General features: G+C 42.1%; 2 protein-coding genes across 3 annotated transcripts in view; both read left to right on the top strand.

Moving 5' to 3' along the window:
• ETNPPL (ethanolamine-phosphate phospho-lyase) overlaps positions 1-20,220 on the top strand; it is a 397,476-nt gene extending 377,256 nt beyond the window's left edge. Inside the window, exon 13 of the mRNA XM_068681954.1 lies at positions 20,158-20,220. Within this exon, the coding sequence (XP_068538055.1) occupies positions 20,158-20,205 (48 nt within the window). The 3' untranslated portion in view covers positions 20,206-20,220. The remainder of the gene's footprint in view (positions 1-20,157) is intronic.
• Positions 7,045-24,139, top strand: part of PAPSS1 (3'-phosphoadenosine 5'-phosphosulfate synthase 1) — a 42,271-nt gene continuing 25,176 nt past the window's right edge. The window contains exons 1-5 of one of the 2 annotated variants that reach the window (XM_068681935.1): positions 7,045-7,343; positions 14,092-14,206; positions 17,641-17,876; positions 18,297-18,435; positions 20,504-20,622. In XM_068681935.1, the coding sequence (XP_068538036.1) occupies positions 7,284-7,343; positions 14,092-14,206; positions 17,641-17,876; positions 18,297-18,435; positions 20,504-20,622 (669 nt within the window). In that variant the 5' untranslated portion in view covers positions 7,045-7,283. Of the gene's footprint in view, positions 7,344-11,399; positions 11,472-14,091; positions 14,207-17,640; positions 17,877-18,296; positions 18,436-20,503; positions 20,623-24,139 lie in introns of those variants that run through there. The other variant, XM_068681936.1, reaches the window with a different exon arrangement.

The raw sequence follows: 24,139 nt of genomic DNA, 5'->3' as shown, positions 1-24,139 counted from the left end.
TCCCTGCAAGTATGCATTCCATAATCTTTGTCCTGTTTTCCCACAAGTTGATCGTGGTCTTCTTGAATCCTTTAATGTATTTTTCAGTGGAGATTGTTACGAAGCTATCTTTCAAAGCTGGGTGGCTCTGTGATAGCTCACCAATCTGTTAGAATCTGTGTGGAGCTGTGAAACTTTCACACAAAATGCTTTTTCAATCTTTTAAAGTTATTATGGGCAATCTTTGATTCTGAATCATTTTGTTTCTTGCTAGTTCCCCTTAGAAACATTAAAGTCTGAAAGTCTGTGTATTTGACAAAACTGCTAAAGACAACTATGATACCTTTCCTTAAAATTTCTTCCAATTAATCATTTTGGGGGTTAATATCAGTTCAGTCACAGTCTTGAATTATGCCATTGTTTCCTTGGCAAACAGTCAGGCTGCTACTGTTGTTTCCAACAGGTGGGTATGGCCGTGACACAGTACTTTATTTAGCAGTCCAAAAATGTTTTCAAGTTGAGATGGAGATTTTGTTCCTAAACGTCTTATACTTAGGGGATGGATTTGCATGCGGAGAGTAATAAATTATTGAAAAGCACTCTAATGGTTCACTTTCCATTTGCAACAAATCAAATGACTGGAGAAGAAATTATATTAAAATGTTCCTGAAAAAGGGCTTTACTCATTAAGAAAATCTGTTTGTATTCTAAAGACAAGAACTATTAGTAAGCTAATGATGCAGGTAGTGAGTAGAAAAGTGGTAGAACTGTTGTAGCTGGTGAGAAAACAACTCAGTAGCACAGAGACATAGGAAATTACTCTGCAATGTACAATTTATTTACTTTAGTTGAAAACCATCTACTAATGGGAGGAACGTCCCTTTCAGCAGTACTGATTTGATGAAACATTCCTAGGGATATTGTGTCCTAGGCTTGTCGGTAAGTGTGGAAGTCCTCTGTGTGTCCTCTTTCCTGTGAAAACAAGCTGTTCAGGTTCACTTTGTTCCTCAGCTCATCTTTCCCCCTAGGCTCAGAGCACAGAAGAGCTGGTCCTTTGGCTTTAGGGTAAGAACCACTGCCTACTTTTTCTTTTGTCTCTTGCTCACCCTTCTCCCACTTTTCTTCCCTAAACACATTCCGATCTGCCCGCCTGATAACCTTTTTTTGCTCCATTTTTAATCATAGAGATCTCACCAGGTCTAGCTTATTTGCAGGATTACCACAAGTTTTTTTTTTTCTTTCTTTCTTTCTTTTTTGTTTGTTTGTTTGTTTTCCCGCATAACATCACATTCAGAGATGTGGAGAAAAAAAGTCAAATTAACTAGCACCCCTTGAAAATGTGAAAATGTCAGCACTCACGACAGAGTACAAGGAAAATCACCTCCAAAGACAGTTATCTTTAGATGTCCATACTTAGCTCTCCTGCAATGTTCTTTCTTTATGTTGTTAACAGCAAAGAACAAAACAAAACAAATAATCCCCAAACCAGAAAATCGCCAAGCAGGACAGCAACAGCCTGAAGTATTTCTTATTCGTTGAATGACCTCTAGTGGTCATTCTCTAGAGGCGTTCAGTATTTTTTTTTTTTTTTTCCAAAATACGGAGCACGAGTATCAACTTTTCAAACCTGTGCACTATGCACTTTTGCTCTACACCTGGAAGGCTTCCTTGTCGTACTGTTAGAATTGCATTTCACCTTTTCACTGCACAAAGAGAGCACTTATCGCCTCGGTGGGAGCTGTAAGGCAGGGTTCTAGTAGCCTCTTGCAAGCCACTACCTCCCACAATCTACCTCTCCTGAACTTTGGGAGAGACGGCCTTCTGTAGGACAGCACAGAGCTGCTGTCTGTCCTCTCACCTTGTGTGCCATCTGTGCAGCTTCTCCTAACATCGCTGCATTACCTGGCACCGGCAGCGGCCGTCATCTCTCACTGCTGGCCAAAACAGATCAAGGCTGACCCCTTCATCCTGAACGCTGATGGCACACGGACTGGGTTTATCTGTCAAAAGAGCAAACTCAGCAGAGGGCATGCTGGCAACATAACTGGGCAGAGAGCTCTAATCCTCTGTATTGTGGGCCATGAAAAGAAATCTCGGTTGAATGTTCAGCAGCACATCGGAAAACAAACGGCATTCTCATCACCAAAGATTTTTATTAGCAATTCTGCTGATCTTTCTGTAGCTTCTTTAAAAAGCCGGGCTGGATTGTTCTTCTGCAGGACATACTCATCAATCCAAATACTAAAGAACTTATTAAAAGCTTTTGATGAAGATAGAGAGTGGGTTCCCAGAAACATCTCTTGTATTACCATCTTTCCCAGATTTGGGAGCTATATGGGACTCCTGCATTTGTGTGTTTTGTATGGAGGTGAACATATGCTGTCTGCAAACACAAGCTGCATTACAGGTGAAGTATCCACACGTTAAGTTGGGTAATCTCAGGTAGCAAGTTAAAGTTGGCTTTGGCTACCATCTTTCCCACTGCACAAACATCGTGGCGGAAGGAAAATAGCACCTCCAACAGGAGACCACTCAATAAGAAGCAATGTGGTTAGGAGCCATTAGAGGTTGCTTCATTGCCCCATTTTCAGTGTTGAAAAATGCTTGAGAAAAGCTTGAGAAAAGCACTTTATCTGTTTAAAAGGCATTCTCACCAGAATGGTGTCAAAAGAAGAAAGGTTTCTGTGAGAAATAAAGCTTGGAAACGATCGCAACAGAACAGCAATAAGTCTTTTCAATGTAGGCAGCATCATCTACATGAAAGGTGATAACTTTCTCAAATAAAATGCAAAACTGCAGTCTGCCTGCAGGACTATTGAGTCACGCTGGAATATAGGCATGTTTCTGTGAACGTCATGTCACTGGAATTTGATCAGAATGCTTACCGGGGGGGGAATTGCAATATTTAAGGATTTTTTGCCCTAATTGCTCGTTTTATTGAAAGTGGCTACAGTAGGTGGATCCACAGAATCCTTCATTAATGCTGTTTTCCTTCTTAGAAATAAGGTAAATATGCATTTTGAAGGTAATACTTCTAGCTAACATATTTCTGGTTTTGTAAATCAGTCATACACAAACAGATGACCAGTCTTTAACAGCAGAATATTTTGACTCTAGGCTGAAGTCAAGTCTAATTCAGACATTCCTTTTATATTATAATTGATGCCTGGAAGCTTCTCAAAACATTTGTCTGTTTCTGGACATCTTAAAGCCTGATTTAGCTGTGTTGCTTCAAGTGACATATTGGGATAGTTTGCCTAGTGAAACACAGTATTAAAAATATCAGACATTGTAATTATAATTCTGCAACATTTTGATCAATTTTTATTTATTTATTTATTTTAATGATTATTTCTCCTGCATTTCTTTGGAATATAACCTAATTGAAAACAACTCACCATTTTCCTAATTTTGTCAGTAGCTCAAATTTCCTGAAGATTAAAACTTTAGGGTACCTACATTTCTGTTACAGTACCACGTATCTCCGTTAGATAACATAGTACACACTGAGACTTATACTATGTGTTTGGGATTGATTGGTGTTAGAGAGTATAACTGCTGGCCATGCAGAACCGGGCTATAGATAATTATTCTCCAAAGTCTTCTTTCCTTCAAAGTCCTTTTGCGGTCTCAGACTGGCCAAAGTTTTAGCCCATATTGTCATTTCTGCCCCTCGTTCTCTTACCAGACAACACTTAGCAAGGACACAGGTGTACTGCACATTAGATCGATAGAGAACAGTTGCAAGAACACCTGTTACCATGAAAACTGTTTTTGAACTCAAGCAGATTAAGAAATAATTTATCAGCAATTTATCAGAGATTGGTTATTAATTTGAATTTCACTAAGCGCTCCCATACAAATTTGCTTTTGAAGTCCTGGAAACACGTGGCTTGCATATCTAAATCAATCCACTGGGAAAGGTTTCGGAGAAGTGGAGCTTGAACTTACAATGTATGCAGAGCTTACACATAACCTAACAAAAAACTCAGATGCTCTGCATTTTCTCCAAATCTTTGTATAAATTATCACGTCTTTACTTCCTACATTTAAAGAATCTTTTTCTCATCTCCCTAACAGTCTAAGAAGGTTTAGATGTTAGAGCCAAAATTCATGGGCCATTCTGGATGGACTTCTATATCTATCTTCTGTACACCAAAAAAAAGTCTACGTTTTCACTGAAACAGTGTTGACAAGAACTGAGGAAACTGGCCCATGCTTGTGCCAGTAGCCTCAGTAAAACATGTAAATATTGGTGATGACCTGATCTACCTAATCTACATGTGTGGCTTTACGATATAGCTCGTATCTTAACACACCATATGCACATACATGGGTATACCTTATTTTACAACGTTAGCATAATCATAAAAGGTGATCTAAGAACTGTTCATAAATGTGTTTTTATTGCTTTCACTATTATGTCATTGCTCTGATCACAAGTGTCTGTAGCTGCAGTCACACCTCATATTTTACTACCATATGGTCCATTCATAAGTTTTCTTGCAATACATTGAGGAAGGGATCATGTAGCTCTCTGCCTTCAGCCTGTCTGAGCAGTATTGTGCATAAAGCCTGATTAATACAACTCCATTTTATTGTCTTGCGATTTTCCAGGCTGCAAATACAGTTGCCTAAAACTTAATCTGTGCTCGAAGCCTCCCTTCAAATCTAATCTAACACAGATTCTTTGTTTCTTTAGAAACTAGCTAGAAAAAAAAATAATAAAAATCCTCTGATAGGATGGAGCTACTTGCCAGCAAACAGCTGGGCAAGGCAAAACCCCTAAGGAGAGCATTTAAAAAAGTTCAGTGTCTTGCTCCCAGTCACTATGTGAGTATTAAAAGGGATCCAAACGTAGCTGTAAGAAGTCATTCACATCGCTAAGTGAGCTGCCTGTGTTTTCTGATTTAATTCACAACTTTTACATACTTCTGTCTTCCCATTAGTGTCTCACAGACTGCAAAATGAACAGTACCAATCTGTACTAAATACAGTTAGAACAAAATAACAGTAGAATCTGAAACAGAAGTGTGTGATTGCAAATAACATGTAGAATTACTCTTAAGCCACAGAAAACAGTATTATGCAAAGCAAAGTTAACCAAGCCTGCCTTAAATACAACTGAATAGTCAACAGGGAGAAGCTCCCAACTCACTGTTCCACAGCACTACGCTAATTCTCTTTCCAAGCTTGGGAGAGCATTGTATGAGAGATTTTGCTAATTAAAATCCAGGCCCCGTCTCTGTCACTGTTTGCCATGGTCTGAATGTTCCTGTACAGGGAGGGATCATCTGTTGAAGGATTATTTGCAGGATAGCATGCTGTACAACCTTCCCACTCAAGTCAAGCCTAAGCAAATAACTGCAATCACCATATATCTTAGTTACGTTGTGATAATTATATCTGACCTTCAAACTACCTGAGAGTATTTTTTCCTTTGGATTTCAGAGAGGTCATTTACCTTGCACAATGATTTTAAGCTTTCAATACACATTTTTTTTTTTAAGTGCTTTAAACCAACACCATAGTATCTTTGGAAAGATGTCTTTCTAATACAGCAGTGGAAACATATTCAACCACAAAGAGGGCCTTTTAATTTCCTGTTTAAAATGTCAAAGAACAAAAAATCTACAGCCTGTAAATGGGCTAATGTTTGTACAGTAAATGCAATTTGTGTTAGTCAGCGCAGCATCGCTCCCACCTTGAGATTAGCACTTAAGTGCTAAAGCAGTTCCTTTCCTGGACTAATACAAATGGGGTAATATTTACACAGTGAATTTCAACTCATGTTAGCACGACATCTTCTCCACCTGAAGCGTCGCGCCTAAGCAGTTCCCTTCCTGAAGGAAGAATCCAAGAACTTGGTGGTTGCCATTTCACATCAGGAACACAGCACAGCAGTGGCCTTTTTCCTTGGGGCATCCCTGTAGGGTGGGAGGTTCAGTCGAAACAATCCTTGCCTTCCAAGTCACTCATGACCACATTGCCACCAGTGCCTACTGCTGCTGCTCGGAGTTTCCTTGACTCCATGCCAAAGCTTTGCAGCAAAGCCGTCTTTCTTCAAAGGAAAGGAAAGGAAGGTGTGGGGAGCTGGGGTTGGCCTCTTCTTGCAGATAACCAGCGATAGGACTAGAGGGAATGGCCTCAAGTTGCACCAGGGGAGGTTTAGGTTGGAAATTAGGAGACATTTCTTCTCAGAAAGAGCAGTCAGGCACTGGGACGGGTTGCCCAGGGAGGTGGTGGAGTCACCGTCCCTGGGGGTGCTCAAGGCAAGGTTGGACGTGGTGCTTGGGGACATGGTTTAGTGGGTGACATTGGTGATGACCAGATGATCTTGAAGGGCTTTTCCAACCTTAATGACTCTGTGATTCTATGAAAGACAACAGACAGATGACACCACCTTGTGCCCGCTTTTCCTGACGGCTTTGGGGGGCTCCCACCCCCTTTGGCCACCGGAGAAGACGGGAAGCTCTGGGTGCTGGCTGAGTACAGGCAAACAGCCTCTTTTTGCTGGAGTCTTCTCAGCTCCCACACGAGCAGGACTTCTTGTGCAGTCTTGTAAGCAAGCATGACTGTACCAAAAGGATTTATTTGGTTTTCAGTCACCCTGGGCTTGGCCAGCCTGCGATATGCTGGATTTTGCCTGGTGCTGCAGCCAGAAGGTCAGGTGCTGCCTTCCCCATCCCTCACATCCCCACAGCTCAGCCCCCTGCAGACAACTCTCCGCACCTCGGAGCCCCCCCAAACCCATTTTTGGGCATGTTCACAGATAATTTAACACGTAGAAAACATAGAGCTCCCTTCAGCCTGCTCACAGGAGTAGAAAACGCTTTCATTTTTATTTTTTGGCCATTCAGTTACAACGAGGACGGACCTGCGGGCGCTGCGGGGTTGGTTTATTTTTCTTTCGGGGTTGGTTTATTTTAATTCCTGAGGAAAAGATGACGGCGGAGCTACTCAGGGAGCAGCCCGGTGCCCGCCAGGGGCAGCCGAGAGCGGGGCTGCCGGTGACCGGCGGAAATGGCGGCGTCGCCCCCGTCGCCATCTCCCGCCCGCGGGCGCGTCATGGCGCCGCGCAAGCGTGTGGCCGGGCTCGCCTTCCCCATGCGCCTCCCTCCTCCTCCTCCTCCTTTTTCCCCTTCTTCTCCTCCTCCTCCTCCTCCTCCTCTCGCTGCCTGCCGGCTCCTCCCTGCGCCACCCTCGGCCGGGCGGCGGCGGCAGCGGCGGCTTGGACCGCCCGGAGCATCCGAAGGGAACGCGCCGCCTCACCCTCCCTCCGTCCTCTCGCCGCCCCCGCGGCCATGGAGCTGCCCGAGAGCCAGTGCAAGAAAGTGAAGCTGAGCAACAGGGTGCCGAGCTGGGTGAGAGGGCGGGCGCAGGGGAAGAAAAAGGAGGAAAGAAGGAGAAGAAGGAGCGGGAGAGCCGCTGGGGGTGATGTGGCAGCGGGGATGAGGGGCTGCCCCTGCACCGCGTCTCGCCCGGGGCGGTGAGGGATGGGGATGGGGATGGGGAGGGGACGGTGGAGCCGGGACCCCAAACGGGGAGAGGAGACCCTTAATGGGGGGCAAGACCCTTAATGGGGGCAAGGAGAAGGGGGCTGCAGTTGTCGCTGCGGAGGAAGGAGGGCTCGGGAGGGCGATGTACAATACGGGCTTTCATGAAGCCCCAGACTGAGGTCCTTTGTGCGGCGGGAGCTGTGTGGAAAAGCGTCGAGACAGGGCTTGGAAAAAAACCCCACAGCCAGAGCCTGCATTCTTGTGTGTGGGGATGCGGGCAGATCGGCTTACAGCCGACACCAAAATGAAGCTATTTAGGAGGCACGGTGCAGGCCTTTACCAAGAACACTTAATACTTCTGGTGATGCAAGGCAGTAAGGAAAAAAAAAAAAGAGAAATAGATATATGATTATTTTCAAGCCATGCTGAGCTGAAGCAGACGAGATAAGGTCCGGAAGATGTTTGATACGTAAGGAACAGTGCAGAACCATCTTTGAAGCCTTGCTGTAAGCCATGCAGGCCACAGCTTTCTTACAAAAAGGCTAAGGAACGAGTCACAGCTGCCCCCTAAAAAATGGGGAAGCTGTTACCATACTAAAAGTCTTTCAGTAGAGACTGTGCCGTGCCAGCCCTCTTCCCGAGCCAGCGAGTTCAAACTTGCTTACAAAAGAGTATTTGGTAAATTATGTTCCCTCATTTTCTGTGAGGAAAAGGTGACATCGGGTATCACGAAGAAGGTAGTGAAGTAAATCATTGCTGGGTGTAGGTGATGAAGTATCTTCAAAAGATACTGGATGTCGTTTAATTTGTCAGAGGCAAAATTGTCATGGATTTGCCCAAACCAGGGAGGGGACACGTTTAAAAAAAAGTTGATTAACTGTTTACTGAGCTCATTTGATGGTAGCCAGCCCTGCAGGATACGTGGCAAGCGGAGGAAGGCTTCCACCTCTTCCTTTTTCTTCAGAAGACCTCAGCTGAAGTGCTCTTTTTAATCCAGTAAATTTACTGGAAAAAAATATCCTGCTGATTCACACGCTCCACAGAAAAATGTTCAAATGTTCTGGCATTTCTGACTCCGCATCTGTTCGTCTGAGAGCAGAGTCAAAGCAACCTATTACACCCCGATGGAGTCGGCAGCCGTGAGGGGAGCCAGCAGAGCCGTATCTCCCGAAATTTGGGCATCTGGTACTGTTCAAAATGCCCCTCTCTGTGGAACCCTCTGCGTGTGTTCGTCTGCTTGCCAAGCCCGCCTCTGAGCACAGCATACCCCGAATTACAGAGCAACACACAAGAGCACAATGGCAGCGTTTGTGGCTGGCTTGGCTGCAGGACTTGTGGAGCACATTCCCAAGCGTCGCTCTGGCTGCTGAGGTGCTAGGAATTACCTATGAAACGAGGCAACAAGGACTTGCTCTGATTTTCCTTTCTGCCCACATTGCTGGCTGTATGTACTTCATTTTGGTCTCTTCCCTCTGATGCCAGCTAATGCCTCGGCTCCAGAGGTGGTGAGCAAGCTGCTTGTGGTATTGCTGCAGCAGTTTGCAAGTAAAGATAAAACTCCTCATAGTATGGTTATCACGGAGCTGCCTGTGTACCCAGTGCTTTAGAACAGTCTCTTCTTTCTGTCACTGATTTTTGAAACCGTCCCAGCCTTAGAACAGCTGGCAAAGAAAGCCTAGCGTAAATCAGGTCTGTGGAAGTGGCAGGAGAGCATGTGTTAGGCCAGTTGGGCGCTGCTCTGTGCAAAAGTGCTCGGATAACCTTCCTGTATCAGCATCACTGTGGCAATCCGTGTTCTGGAGAGCAGTTATGAGGATAAAAGTAAGATTTTTTTTGCTGTAAATCTAAGTGGGAGAAAACATAACGCTGGAAGCCATGGCAAAAAAAAAAATAAAATGGATTGATGACTTAAAGTTTCTTAATAACTATAAAAGTCTTGTCGTTTGGGTATCACATAAGGCTGGTCCTTTGTTTCTAAGCACAACTGTCCAACCCAAAGCACAAATTTCCAAGCCAGAATTGGAGGTGGTAATTACCAGAAGGCGTTATTGGCAGATCTTTTGGCCAACAGGTCCTGAAACCTCATCTAGGTAGGCGGACGGACAGACTTTCAGCTGTAGTGCAGTTGTTCTAGTTTTTATAGCAGTAGAATTGTATGTTAGAACTGTTTCCACTTTGTTTCTCCTTGCTTGTGTGTCGAGGTAGACAAAATAAATGGGAAGCGTTCAGTCTGCTTAAGTTGCTGCCTCTATATTAAAGCGAGTGGGTTGGAGACAACAAGGAAGATACCATTTGTTTGAGTGCTGGATAAATGGCATAAATGCCATAAAAATGCATTGTTATCAGGGAATCCCTGACTTGTAAGGGCGTACAAGTACAAATGCCCTGGAAAATGTCGGGGATAATTGGGAAATGGAAAGGTGTTAGAGGTAAGACTGCATTATGGAGGTGGTGCTGAATGCTTTGCTATTGTTAGTGTATGGGAATTTTTAGCCTGGGGAATTCAGTGTCTTCTTAGAATTAGTGTGAGCTTCTTGGATATGTATGGTTTATATAGGAACTGTGCCTGTTCTTTACCCTGTTCTGATGTTTCCAGCCTCAAAGCCGGTGGTCCGAAGTGGTTGTCGTAGCCCAGGGAGTCCCTGTGTGGCACTGATGCTTTGCTTCCTGCGCCAGAGGTCCTGCTTTGGGCAACGTTAACTTTGCTGCTGGGTGGCTGCTGGAGCATCGTTTCATAACTGCTCTGAAGTAACAAAAAATGAATGCAGTTAATGTCATCGTAGTGGTCTGTCCGTTAACTCTGAAACAATTAAGCAATAATCTCTCCTTTCTACTGTCTTTTGGTCTTAGTGTTGCAATTTGGGCTTGGTCTTCTACATCTGGGTGGCTGATCAGAGTCCTTGTATCAAAGGGGTTTGGCATCGATAGCTGAAACTGGGCAAAACATCAAGAATAGGATCAGGAAAAAAAAAATACAGTTCCTGCCTATCTTAGCAAGGCTTTGCATAGAGAAGTTGGCAGCGTTAATGCTTCCTTTTGATCCCCATCTTCTTTTTCTGCTCTATTTCCGTAGTTCTTAGATGTCAGTGTTTATTTCCCTGGTCAACTGCCTGTAATGCTGAAAGGCTCCCCTTGTGCTGGAGACAGTAAGCTGCAGAGTCATCCTTCCTTGCTCGCTTGTCCTTACAGCTCTTCAGTGCACATCCGTGAAAGGCTTTTTATGTTAATACTCCTTTTTTTTATCCTTAGTACAAAGATACGAGCCTATTGCGGCGCTTCAGATTTCATGCGAGAAACAAACCAGCATAGAGAGGGAGGAGAAAGGAAGGATGTCAGCCTTCCCAGCTGATGTTAGTTACAATGCAGCGCAGGGGACTGAAGCATTACTTTTATTTACCGTGGTGGGCAGGGAAAATATTAAAATGCAGTTTTTAAAAGTAGTACAGAGGCACTTAATGTGCAACACGGGGAGAAAGGAACAGATTTGTGGGCAAATCAGAGAGGAAATTCCAATGGATGTGGAAAAAAAAAAACAAAACAGATAAGTGGACCTCTGAGATTGATAACCTTTTTTCATTACCCTCTTTACAGAAAAACTCTGGTGCATACTTTCAGTAGAGATTATTATAAGGGAAGTAATTAGGCTAAGAGGTCTAAAATAGCTTTTTTTTTAAAAAAAAAAAGAAAAAAAGAAAAAAAAGTACTTGCTCATCAAATTGAGTTTTGCTGTTACTCATTGTCTTATGTTTCGTTTCCTGTAGCAGTGGTTGTCGAGTTCTCCAAGGTGAGCAGTGGTTTGCTGTAGTATAAGATGAAATGAGTGCTCTTTATTTCTGCTCTCGTTTTGGATGGCCATTACGTGGCATCAGCTGATACTCACCAACTTTTATGTACAGGAAATGTGACGACTGGTTAAATAACTTAAGATCACAACTGATGTCAGCTGCTGGTTTCTACTCCTACGTATCCCTCTGTGCCAGAGCAGTGTCTGCAGTAAGTGTGTGTGTCAGGGACAGCAATAAAACTTCGGTTGTTGAGGATCGAGTGTGCAGTTTGCTCGGTGGTGGTGGTTGGTAGATGATCTGGTAGGAAAGTGAGCACAATGAAGAAACACTACTATTTTTTTTTTTTCAGCAACAGAACATGACTTGTTAAATGGTTAATTCTAAAAGCTCTTTGCTATTGGAGCATAAGGAGCATTTGGCTACAGCCTTGCCCAGGAGTGGGACCGAGCTGTTTCATTTCTGTGCATGAGCACGCGTGCTGAGTGGTGCTGCTGGGCATGGGAGTGTCTCTGAATGCATGCAATCTGTTTGGGCACTTCGAGATTAGTTTTTAGATGTCAGCTTCTTAAGTATTTCCTAATACATGTCCCACTGCTTGTTGTCCCACCGCTGAGCTTGCTGGCTGTGCCTTCAGCTCCAGCAATCTGCTGGCCTCCTCGCTGATGCTGTGTCATGTCTCTCCCATCTAATTCCTTACTTAATGCCTTTCTGTGTTTACTTCTTAAACTCGTCTCTTTCTCATCATGTAACGAATTAACTCTGCCTGCTTCTTCAGGGCTTCGCGTGTTTTGTAAGGGTAGTGCTAGTGAAATGCCTGGCTCAGTTTCACTGCTGCTTTGCTGCTTCTGGAAAAGGAAGGAAACTGATGCCATTTACTGAGTACGGGCTGGAAGAAGTCTTGCTGGGTGAGGCACTTGACCTGTAAAGTATTTGTGTATGATAACAGAGGTAATCCTGTGCGTCAAAAGCAAGGCGGGTGCTGTTTGTTTGTTTTAAATGTAAATTTTTCTGTAGGATGCTTTCTTGGAAATTTTCTAGCTTTGGAAATCGTTCAAGTACAGGCAGAGCTCTTGGGTTAGGCAATCCGAGATACCTGGTGTCTGGGGGACACGTGGCTTGTTATGAGTGTACTGCAGCTCTACTGAGCCGGTGGCAGGGGAGCGGTGTTTGGAGACCACGGTGTGTTACAGGTGAATTAATGAGAGAGAAGGTTGCTATTAATGTCTTAGTTCATTACACACAGTGTCTTTCCTTTCAATTGAAGGGCAAGTCCCTAAATTCTTTTCCACGTCTTTAATTCCACAATTTTCGTTTGTTCACCACGATCTCCAGTTTTAGGTAGCGTGTTAATTATTTCTACTGCAAAAAGCCTCTTTGATTTTTGGTTTTAGTTAGCTTTATTGCACTGACTTTATCTGCAAGCAGCAGGAGATAAGTTACTTGAAGATAACGCAATTGGTGAGTAAGTGCAGCCATAACCTGTGCAGGTGGTGCTTTCTTACAGCTTGATTTTCAGTTTTCCTTTAATTTTAGGTGCTGGGTTGTCACCAGTGAGATAGATCTGTTTTATTTAAAAATGTGAACATCTGTTCCTAACTTGAGTTTCTGTCCATATCAGCTACAAGCCCAGCTGTGTACAGAAGCAGGGCCAGAATTGCTCATATTCATACATTCCTATCGAGTTATGGGTAAACTAGATTTTGAGATGCTGTTCTACAGAAGAATGATGCAACAGTGTTTCTTGAAATCATAAGCAGATAACACTTCTCTGTTAACCCTACTTTCATCTGTCATACAGCTCTCTGCTAGTACTCGATAGATGAATATCCTCCTTTTTTTGATTAAGTACTTTCCAGCCATCACTGATACAATAATGAAAGAGAAGATAATGCAAATACCTTGCAACTTGTTTGTAAGTGAGAGAAGTCAAAGCAGCATTACATAAGCAAACGATTCCACCCCCTCCTCATTTTTTTTGAATATTTCTTTTCAGTTTGTTCGCTTGTTCGTGCTTGGTCTGGTTATCTAAGGTCTTGATCTTTCACGAGCAAAGTTCATACAATCAGATACCAGCGAAACTCAAGGGAATGTTGGGGCTGATCTTCCTGTTCCTTTGGCTTAGATTATGAAATGTGCTTGACAGCAATGTCATCTTATGTAAGATGATACAGCAGCTTATTATGGTGAATAAATAGCTTTAAGAAAGTCTTAACTGGATTTTTTAAAACAGAATTTTATCGGGAAAACCACATCTTTGTAAGCATTTTCTTTAAAAAGTCACTTTAGGAATATTTTCTGTAAAGACTCAGAATATATCGTAACTGTCTTAATTTTGGAGACTGAAGACAGATAAAGGCAGAGTGGTTCAGAGGTGCGACTGCTGAACTGAAAGGTGGATCACATGCATAGTTTGCAATGAAAAGGTGTCTTTTTGTGAGTTAAAAGCGAGCCAATGTTTGGCTGCTTATGACTGAAACCTTCATTTCTGTGAGAGGAATCCACTTGCTCTCCTTAGATTTAAATGACCTGAATAGGAGTCAGGTCTAGCAGTTCCTCCTCTCTCTCTCTTTGGCTGATTTGCTTCAGCTGGTTGTATATGAAAACAGTTGACTAGCCTGATAACCCAAGTTTCAGAGGAGGGGCACAAGGTATGTGGGTGTTTAACTTCCTTTGTGTCCTTTGACACTGCAGTAAATGGATTGGGCATTGGTTTTGCTTTCCATTCACAGGTCTCCAAGTCCTCCTTTGTGCCTGTGAATAAGGTTTGATGTACTTTGCCACCTTATCTTATCAGAAGTTAAAGACCTAATCATCTGCTATTTCCACAGGGAATGCAGAGGGCAACCAACGTTACCTACCAAGCTCATCATGTCAGCAGAAATAAGAGAGGCCAGGTGGTTGGAACAAGAAGTGGTTTTCGAGGATGCACAGTCTGGTTAACAGGTACGGTTTGGGATTTCTCAGGATCCTTGTGTCTTGTTTTAGTTTGTCTTCTGAAAAGCTGCTTAGCTGTAGCTCCTTTTTTTTTTTTTTTTTTTTTCCCAAAGTTGAATGTTCATGGCATCTGAGCCCTTGATGCAGTTTAATTATTATTTTTTAGGCTGACTATCAAGAAATTGCTCTGGGACAGATAATAACTTGAGATTGCATTTTGTTCAGTGCTCTAGGAACGTTAAATTAATTGCTGTCCACTGATTAATTCTTGGAGTGCGTTGGAGTGTGTTTTTTTTTTTTTTTTTAACCACATTCTTGCTGTTCTTACTGTCCATTTCAACTGCTAATATATAAAACCTTTTTTATACGGTCTGCTTTTCTGAATCATTTTTGTAAAGGTTCTGTCTTTGTAATGTTCATGGCTTTGGGTTGAAATAACAATTTGTTGTAATCATATGCCTTTGGACAGCAATTGCATGTTGTGACAAAGCATAGCAGGGCTTATTCTGAAGTCAACGTGGTCTTTTCCCACTGAATTGTTTTGATTATAAAAAGAGAGTGTTAAGTAAATCCTGGAAGGTAGCTTTGTTTCAAAGTGTGATTTTTTTTGTTTGTTTGTTCTGTGCCTCAAAGTTCTCTGAAGCATTAACACACTAACTTCGGAGTTCTTTAGTTATCCCAGAGAAAAAATGCAACCAAATTTCTTCTTTAATTAGTTTCTGCTGAAAAAGCTGAAACTGTGCTGGTGCAGTTCCTTCAAGGTTCTCTCCTGTTGTCAGCAATTATGGTATAGTGGTGTAGGAAAGGTGTATTCAGAGAACAATTTTCAATTCTAAAGTAAGATTTATTTGAGAGTGAAACTATGGCGCATGTCTTCTGCTGTGAAGTTACAGGGTCATAGTGGGGAAAAAAAAAAAGAGAAATGTATCAAAAATACGGGAAAGTGTTGCTTTCATGTGTAAAATAATGTAATACATGTTTTTTGAGTAAGTTATTTTAAAGACTTACCAGCTCAAAGCTGATTTTTATAGATCATTGTTTAATGACCTTAACTTTTACATTCCGTTACATGTTGGAAACCAGATGTTGCATGGAACACTGAACATTTCAGTGAATAGCAAGCTAGATGCAGGAACAAAATTACAAACCACAAACATGAGCTATGAGAAGGAAATGGTGAGTAGCTGCAATCTTAGTTTGGATGGCCACGCTTGTCTTCTAGGATGGGGGCTGCAAGTTGAGGGAGATGACTCTCCCCACATACTCTGCCCTTGTGCAACCCCTCCTGGAGTACTGTATCCTGCTCTAAAAGGGCATGGTCTTGTTAGAGTGGCTCCAGAGGAGGGCCACAAAGTGATCAGACGGCTGGAACACGCCTGTGAAGAAAGGCTGCGAGCACTGGGGTTGGTTAGCCTGGAGAGGAGAAGGCTCTAGGGAAATATTAGTGTAGCATTTCAATTTAAAGGAGGCTTGTAAGAAAGAAGGGGAGAGGCTTTTTACTAGGGCTTGTAGTGATAGGACAAGGGGTAATGATTTTAAAATAAAAGAGGGTAGAATCAGTTTAGATACAAGGCTGCCCTCAGAAGCTGTGGGTGCCCCATCCCTGGAGGTGCTCAAGGCCAGGCTGGATGGGGCCTTGAGCAACTTGCTCTAGTGGGGAGGTGTCCCTGCGCATGGCAGGGGGGTTGGAACTGGCTGGTTTGTAAGGTCCCTTCCAGCCCAAATCATTCCGACTCTAACTGCTGCCAAAAGAACATTGTTTTCTTCCCAGCCTTGCCCTACTTTCACCCCGCCCAGTCTGACCTTGAGCTGATTCAACTTGCTCAATCATCAGTGAACTTAACACGGCGCAATAAATGAGTACATAAATAAAAAAGATTAGCAAACTGAGTTGGCTAATGAGCGCCGGAGGTGGCAGAATAATAGAGGTAGGATGGTGAGAGTGAAGAGAGGCAAGAGAGCAGGACCTCCCCTTCTGGCAAGCTGTTTCTGGCCTAAGTCGCGACATGCAGCTTCATCGTTTTTAGCTGTTGCTCTTTTCAAGCCAGACAAGTAAGCACTGACAACGGAAGCTTGAGTTGTCTGAGTGTAGATAATTTTTATAGATGATAAAACATTATTCACACCTTTTCAGTCTTTTTCAGAGACTGGAGTATGAGCTAAGCCATAAAGAAATCAGAGGTGGACAGGAGGGCTTTTATTCAGAGGGGAAGAGAGATACAGGTGTTGGCATAGGCTCTTGTATCGGGCTTGACCTGGGATACACATGCTCATTTTCAATAGACTGCTCTGCGTCTTGTGGATATTAAACTGAGCAAAGGATGAACCAGTACCGTGACTCTTCATCTTTAAATTGCCCTAAACTATTACAGGTCTCAAAGTTTGCTTTGCATTTTCTTCCTAAGTGCTTGTTTAGTCTGATTGTCACCCTTTATTGTAAAGGTCTTTGAAGTAATGCTAAACTGACTGTTGTTTTGTGTGATTTTTGTTTCTTTCTCTGAACACTAAAATAAATCTTAACCATCACTAATAAAAATGAAAGCAGCTTTATTCACTTAGTAGTGTTACTATTAGTATTTCTTTTTTTGTTTACCGTTACCCTTACCATTTTTCTTACACAGAGGATTAAAGTTGTCTTATCAAGATTTGAGCTTGTGTCCCATTTAAGAATTGATTGCCCTGTATTAAGCTTAAGCACTCACTTCATATAAACTCCTAGATTCTAGTCTGGAAAATTACTTAAACACATCCCCAGCTTAAAGCAAGCAGTAGACTTAGTGCAAGCAAGAACATTCTGCATTGTTTGAAGGTTTGTTACGTAAGTTTCTGAACTGAAGGTTCATACTCAAATTGCCTTTGTTTGTTTTTGATGCATTCTGCTTAGTGGAGCATGACTGCTGTGTGTGAGTCCTGAGAGACACACAGTTCTGCTCTCTGTGTGTGGTGATCTAATTCAGTGCTGTTACTCTGCAAGGAGTCAGAACAGTGTGGTTTGGTCTGAGCCCCGTCTGTTGACTGAAATTCACTTGACCGTGAGAGCTTCCTCATCTAATGCAATTGTAACATCTCCTTAACTCTGTTTTGGGTTTCTGAATGTAGCTTGCTCAGGTGGAAACAACTGCCAGCCACAGCAGCACTGGGCAGTAGGTACCACCTCTGTGAACAGCAACAGCTCTCAAGGCCAGACTCTTCATCTTTTTCAAGTAGCACACTTAATTTTGTGCCTCGTTCTCCCTGTATCTGTTGTCTGTGTAACAGGCACTTAGCTTGTATTGAGGGTAAGCATCTCTAAAAGGCAGAACCAGGCATTGCACTTGTTGCTTTTTTTATTGTACTGGTAGTAGTACATGTGCTACAGTTCACCCCAACTTGTTTTTATTCTTACAATACCTATTGTAATTCAATTTAATTCAATTTAATTCATTTTTTTTTAATTCAATTAGGTCTGTCAGGTGCTGGGAAGACTACAGTTAGCATGGCTCTGGAGGAGTATTTAGTATGCCATGGCATTCCGTGCTACACATTGGATGGTGACAATATTCGCCAAGGCCTTAATAAGAATCTGGGCTTCACACCCGAAGATAGAGAAGAAAACGTCCGTCGGATTGCTGAGGTTGCTAAACTGTTTGCAGATGCTGGCTTGGTGTGCATCACTAGTTTCATCTCGCCATATACTCAGGTAAATGTGGAAACCCTCTTGATAGTGTGAGGGAAAATAAAAAATGTGAAATGTCACTCAGAATTTGAGTTACAAGAATCTGTCACTGAACTTAGCCAGGATGAAATGCTTGCTATTTTTTTTTTTTGACGTTCATGTTTTCTGGAGATGATTGTTCAAACTCCAGAAACACTAAACTTAAGTATAGAAAGAAGTTGAGATTACTTCTGAAACCAGGACCATGTGAAGAACTGTGGAAAAAACTGATTTAGCTGGTGGGGCATCAGTTGATCAAATTATGTTTCTTTTTTTTCAGACTTGGAGAATTTTCTTACATTTTACTATCGGCTTCTTTAAAATGAACTTCAAAAGCAGAAAAGCAATACCCAATGTTATGTGGATTCAATCTCTTAGTGTTTTTTTTTTCCTGTTTCCTTTCAGGATCGTAATAATGCCAGGCGAATTCATGAAGGGGCAAGTTTGCCTTTTTTTGAAGTCTTTGTAGATGCTCCGTTGCATGTCTGTGAACAGAGAGATGTTAAGGGGCTCTATAAGAAAGCCAGAGCTGGAGAAATTAAAGGTGAACCTAAATGTAGTTGTGTCCTTTCTGCATAGGTGAAATGTTGTAACTGGACTACACGTAAGTGTGTGAGCTTGAGTTTGTGAGTGTGTCACTTTTCCAAATGGCTGAACTGTGGATAGGACCGAGCAGAAAATTGGGATCAAATTCTGCCTGGGGCAGCTGACCATTATAAATGCATAGGACAGTAAAAGGGCAAAAGTGCCTATCTTCACGTAGGAACTGTGTAGTCTGCTGATCTGCTCAAGGCTTCTCGATTGCAAGCTCTTAGAATTGAGGAACAGTCTTACCTGCTTTGCATGCCTAAAAAGAGCCTGATACTTCTCTTAAGTCTTTAAAGAACTGTATTAATATGAATTACCCACTTTTCCTTCCAAAATGTAGTGTCACCATCTTTCTGTAAAGAGACTAACTTGTTTATTTTGAAATCAAGGTTCAGTGCTAGTGCCCATGGGTATAATTTTCTGTCCCCAGACTTAGTTAAGACTCTGAAGTACAGCCTGCAATTACTTCAGACAAACAAACGAACAAAAGCAACCTCGCCCTACAAAACAATTAAAAGCTTGATCACTTGTTGAAAATACTGTTTAAAGAGCTCTTAGCTCTGTATTATTTTAGGTAGAAGAGGTTGAAAACATTTTTCACCTCTATTAAGAAGCAAAGTAATTTTTAAAGGTTTCACTTTCATGGGTTGAGTTTGCTCATGCTCTGATGATGACATCGCTATTAATCAAGACTGACACAAAATTCAAGAAACCTAAGGCACTCCAGATGACTTGGTTGAAGCTCAGTGCTTCTACCAAATACGCGGTGAAGAATGGGCAATAAATACAGCTGAAGTCAGGTTTGCTCAGAATCATAGCAAGGTGTCTTGTGTGGGAAAGGTGCGAGGATATTGTACTGTACAGAATCCTTGTTTGTGCAACACAGAAATTTGTTAATTTTACAAAGCCCACAAGGGAGTTTTGTAACTTCAGAAGTGGTAGTGAGGTATTCAGTGCCTACAAGGGAATCTAGCAGTGACTGTTTCTTATGAACTACTTGATACGAAGGCTTGAAATTAAATGGACATGCCTGTTAATTACAACTTCTGTTGTCTTCCTTTTCTCTAAGAATGGTAATGGGACAGTTTTTTTTTTTTTTTTCTCCTATTCCCATTCCTTAGTCATTAAGTACTCTTAAAGTATACAGGTTTTGGAACAGACACTGGCCTTTCTTTTTCACATCAGGTACTGCAGCAATTGGTATTTTTCACAGATGTGGAATAAAGCTACTAATTTAGAGAATATTTAAGTCTGAAGTGCAAAACTTGAATTACAGTGTTTGCATTTACAAGTGTGGAGGATGCAGGTGTCCAGTTAATAGAGCCCAGCCGATGTCTCTGCTGGAGATGAGATCTGTAGCGCTGCATACTTTGACACTGAGCTTGACTTTCCTTGCTTCTTGTTCGTGCATGGTTGGTTAGAATCTCCTCTGTTTCAACGCAGATTGCTAGCCAGCTAGGCCAGAAGAGGTCTCACCAGTCACTTACAAGGTCTGTGAAAATAGTCCTTATAACCATAAGGGTCACACGTGTATACCTAAGTAGCTATCTTATGATGGGTATGTGAGCTAAAGTAATGTAGTAGATGATGCAGTTCCCTACTCTTCAAGGTATTGCTGGCATTCAATATCAGGCTTTGTGTTCACACGCAAAAAAAAAAAATTAAAAAAATCATGGCTACTAATGAAGGACAGCTGCTGGATGTGTATCTACTATCTCTGTGTTGAAGTGCATAGCTCTTTTGTCAGTGCTACCTTTTTTATTCACAGAGTAAATCAAATACCAATAAACATATACAATGTACATGCTGCAGAATGCTGAAGTTAGATGCAGTCATGTGGTAGGATTAGCAAATAGCCCAATGAAGAAAAAGGGAGGTGATTCCCCTAAGCAATCATCTGTTAAGGAAAGTAACCCTTTGTGCTCATGCCTTGTTTATGTCCTGAAAACTGTTACGTGAACAATCTTAAAATGCAGTCATCTTTTGGAAGAAGTCATTTAAGATTTTTGTCTTCTGTTCTCTAGGCTTTACTGGAATTGACTCTGAGTATGAAAAACCAGAAGCCCCAGAGCTTGTGCTGAAAACTGATTCCTGTGACGTGAATGATTGCATACAACAAGTTGTGGAACTTCTTCAGGAGAGGGTGAGCAGCAATGCAGCTGTATCTTAGTAGCTTTTTCAAAGCATTGATGCATGAAATCTGAACGTATGTACTGGGAAACTCAGAATTTTTGAGTTAAAGACTTAGTGTTTTTAAATTCTAGCTTTTAAAATTGTCCTGCTTTCAACCTAAATATTGCAACAACGTTGGTCTCCAAGTGAATTATCTTTGGACAAGTACAAAAATTCATTTATATTCACTATCATAACCGATAACTTTAAGGGAGAGAAGTTGTCTCAGTTGTTACAGAACCAGCAGTGACTGTCAACTTTTAAATTGCTTGCTAGCTTTTGTAAATCTCATTTTTTTTACTTTGTCTTTAAAGCATATTTATGAGTACGTACTGCAAACATGAAGAGACAGGGATGCAGTACCACAGTAATCTGAGCTGACGGGCTGCTGTGATTGTCTGGCCTTCCTTTGCATTATTTTTTTTTTACAGTAGTAAAAGTGATCTTGCAGTTGGGTAGCAACTGCTTCAGGAAGCTGATCTTCCTGATAAGGCTGAGTTAATGGTTTATGGCTTCTGAAAAAGCAGGTCTGTTTCCTCCCTCACGCAATCTACACCATCCCTTCTGAAGCTCTAGTGTTACTCCTGTTGTCTGGGAAGTGGATTCAGTTCATTACCCAACCTGAAAAACAAACACAAGCCCCAAAAGTGGTGGCAGTCATCATGAGAAGGCTTTTTTAGTCTTGAAACTGTACCCCAGTCTTTTTTTATTGTCTTTAGGTGGTGGTGTTTGTTTAATCACCTACACTAGTTCATTGCAGAGTTGCATGAGACGTGATGACTCGACGATCCAGAGGAGGTAGTAGGATGTGGTCAGGAAGAAGGAGGCCAGTGGCATTTGGGGAATGGACAAAGTAACTACTGTCTTCAGTTCTCAGCTTCGATCTGTCAGCAGTTCATATCCTAACTGAGATGTTCCTTATATATGTCCTGAACTGCTGATATTCTCATCCTAATGTTTTTAAGCTGTATTAAGCAGCAGTGTTACCTAATACGCTAATAAGCTGGCTTCTACAGACAGTGTCAAAGCCTTCATATTGAAAACAGAGCTTAAGGTTGGTGACTGGTGAATTTTATTTCTGGTGTGGGATGGAATTTTATATGCTGTTCTGCCTTCCCTGATAGAGTATGGTAATCACTCGGAGAAGGATCAACGTGTCAGGGTAACAAGTTCTGCCCTCTGGCTTTGATTTGCCTCTTTTCCTTAGTCTTCACCTCGATAGGAAGGAGTTTGCTAATGTCTGTGCGGAAGGAGTTTGTCTCCTTACGTTCTTACCTGTAGTCAGTGAGTAGCAGGATGACATTTCAGGCCATTATTTTAATTTAGATGCTCTAACAGACAGTTCCTCATGCTCTTTGTGAGGTGGATGTACGGGGAACTGGAGGTGTATGCAGTAGCTCGAGTAAAGCTCCGCCAAGTAGTAAAGCTGGTACAAGCAAAAAGACCTCATCATATAGTCAGTGCTGAGTTCACTGTAGCTTTCTATCGCCAGTATGCCTTTGGAGAGATTTATTTTTTTCTAAATTTTCAAGAAAACTCTATTAACAGTTCACTGCTTGATCAAGGTTGCTCAGGAGACCTGACACAGGAGAAAAGCCACAGCAGAGTGCTAGACTTGTACCCTAATACTCACCTGAATATTTTTTGGAGGAAAAAAAGGAGAGAGCTTTATAAGACCTATCTATGGGAGGTGGCGACTCCTTACTGTGGGAAGCCCTGAGCCTCCTGTTCAGAAGACCAGTTCAGATTTCACAATTCTAGAAAGCTGTGTGCCAACAAGCAACTCTGGCATTAGTACATTTGGTACACAATGCTGAATGCTGGCTTCTGGCCCAGGCAGCTTTGCTCTGTCCTTTGATTAAAGCACATCTTAACATTTTTTTCTTTGTAGAGAATAGTACAATGACTGGCAAGATGTCTTGGTGGTTGCTTACTTTAGGGAGACAATGAAACCAAGGCATGGCTGAACAGGCCATATATAACCCAGCGATATCTTAAATATAATTCTGGTAGGTTTCCCTTAGCTGGAAAAACCTGCGGTTTTGTTCCTTACTAATCGCACTGGATTATTGAGAAAATAACTGTAAGACAGCAGCATTACAAATATATATATTTTTAATAGCCGTGAAATATACTGTAAGGAAGTCCTCTTGATGTTGGTAATCCTTGAGTTTCAAGGGCTCTTCTTCTATTAGTTCAGAAAATAATGGTAGTAAAAGACAACACAGCTGAAAAAATGTGTGTGTATTGAGATAGATGCAGACAGATGGGGATATACATAGATATATATTAAGAATATGAAGCATTTATTATTTCATGAGAAATGGAAACTTGGTTCTGTCATGGTTTAACCCGGCCGGCAGCTAAACACCACGCAGCCGTTCACTCACCCTCCCTCTCCCTCTCTGGGACGGGGGAGAGAAATGGAAAGTGAAGCCCGTGAGTTGAGATAAAGACAGTTTAATAAGACAGGAAAATAATAATAATACAATGATGATAATAGTACCACTACTAATAATGTGTACAAACAAGTGATGCACAATGCAATTGCTCACCACTCGCTGACCGATGCCCAGCCTAACCCCGAGCAGTCCGGCCCCCTCCCCCGGCTAGCCACCCCTATATATTGTTTAGCATGACCCCAGATGGTATGGAATACCCCTTTGGCTAGTTTGGGTCACCTGTCCTGGGTCTGTCCCCTCCCGGCTCTTGCTGCACCCCCAGCCTGCCCGTTGGCAGGACAGAGCAAGAAGCTGAGATGTCCTTGGCTTGGTGTAAGCACTGCTCTGCAACAATTAAAACATCGGGGTGTTATCAGCACTCTGCTCATCCTAAGCCAAAACACAGCATTCTACCAGCTATTAGGAAGAAAATCAACTCTGTTCTAACTGAAATCAGGACAGTTACTAAAACTTCTTCATAATATTTTGCAAAGAACTCGCAAACAAATGTATCAGGTATTCTCCAGAAATATGTTCAGTGCTTTATGGAAGAGAAGGGAGGAAACTGCACGGAGGAGTAATAAGCAGCTGTTGAGTCTGGAAAGCTCTTGTGTGGTGTAACTCAGTTTTGAGGGGCACCTGGATAGTTTCTTGGTTTTTTTTTTGCATGTGAATGCAATAAATAAAACACTTCAAAGTTCTTTTCAGGGACCTAGCGTGTGAGGTACTGTATCTGCTAAAGCTGCTGAGCCTGAGTCGCATGAGAAGTTTCTTTCAATACTGAATGAATGAGTCCTTGCTCAATCCATAGTCAGAAAGGCATGTGTGGTTTTGGGCTTGATAAGTTTGGCTCTTAGTCTGCTGATACCATCCCATATGCTGTCAAGCAAGCCTACTGCAGATATTTGGCTATGGAGATTTCATTGTTTTAGCTGTTTTTTCCTGTCAACAAATGTAGCTGATCTAGCTAATGACACAAAGCTCATATTCCTCAGTAATGAAATCGGTTCAATATTTAACCAGGGAAATGCTTTCTCAAGGAGTTAC

Source organism: Anas acuta, chromosome 4, assembly GCF_963932015.1.
Source record: "Anas acuta chromosome 4, bAnaAcu1.1, whole genome shotgun sequence".
Taxonomy (NCBI): Eukaryota; Metazoa; Chordata; class Aves; order Anseriformes; family Anatidae; genus Anas; species Anas acuta.
This window is presented reverse-complemented; position numbering and strand designations above follow the sequence as displayed.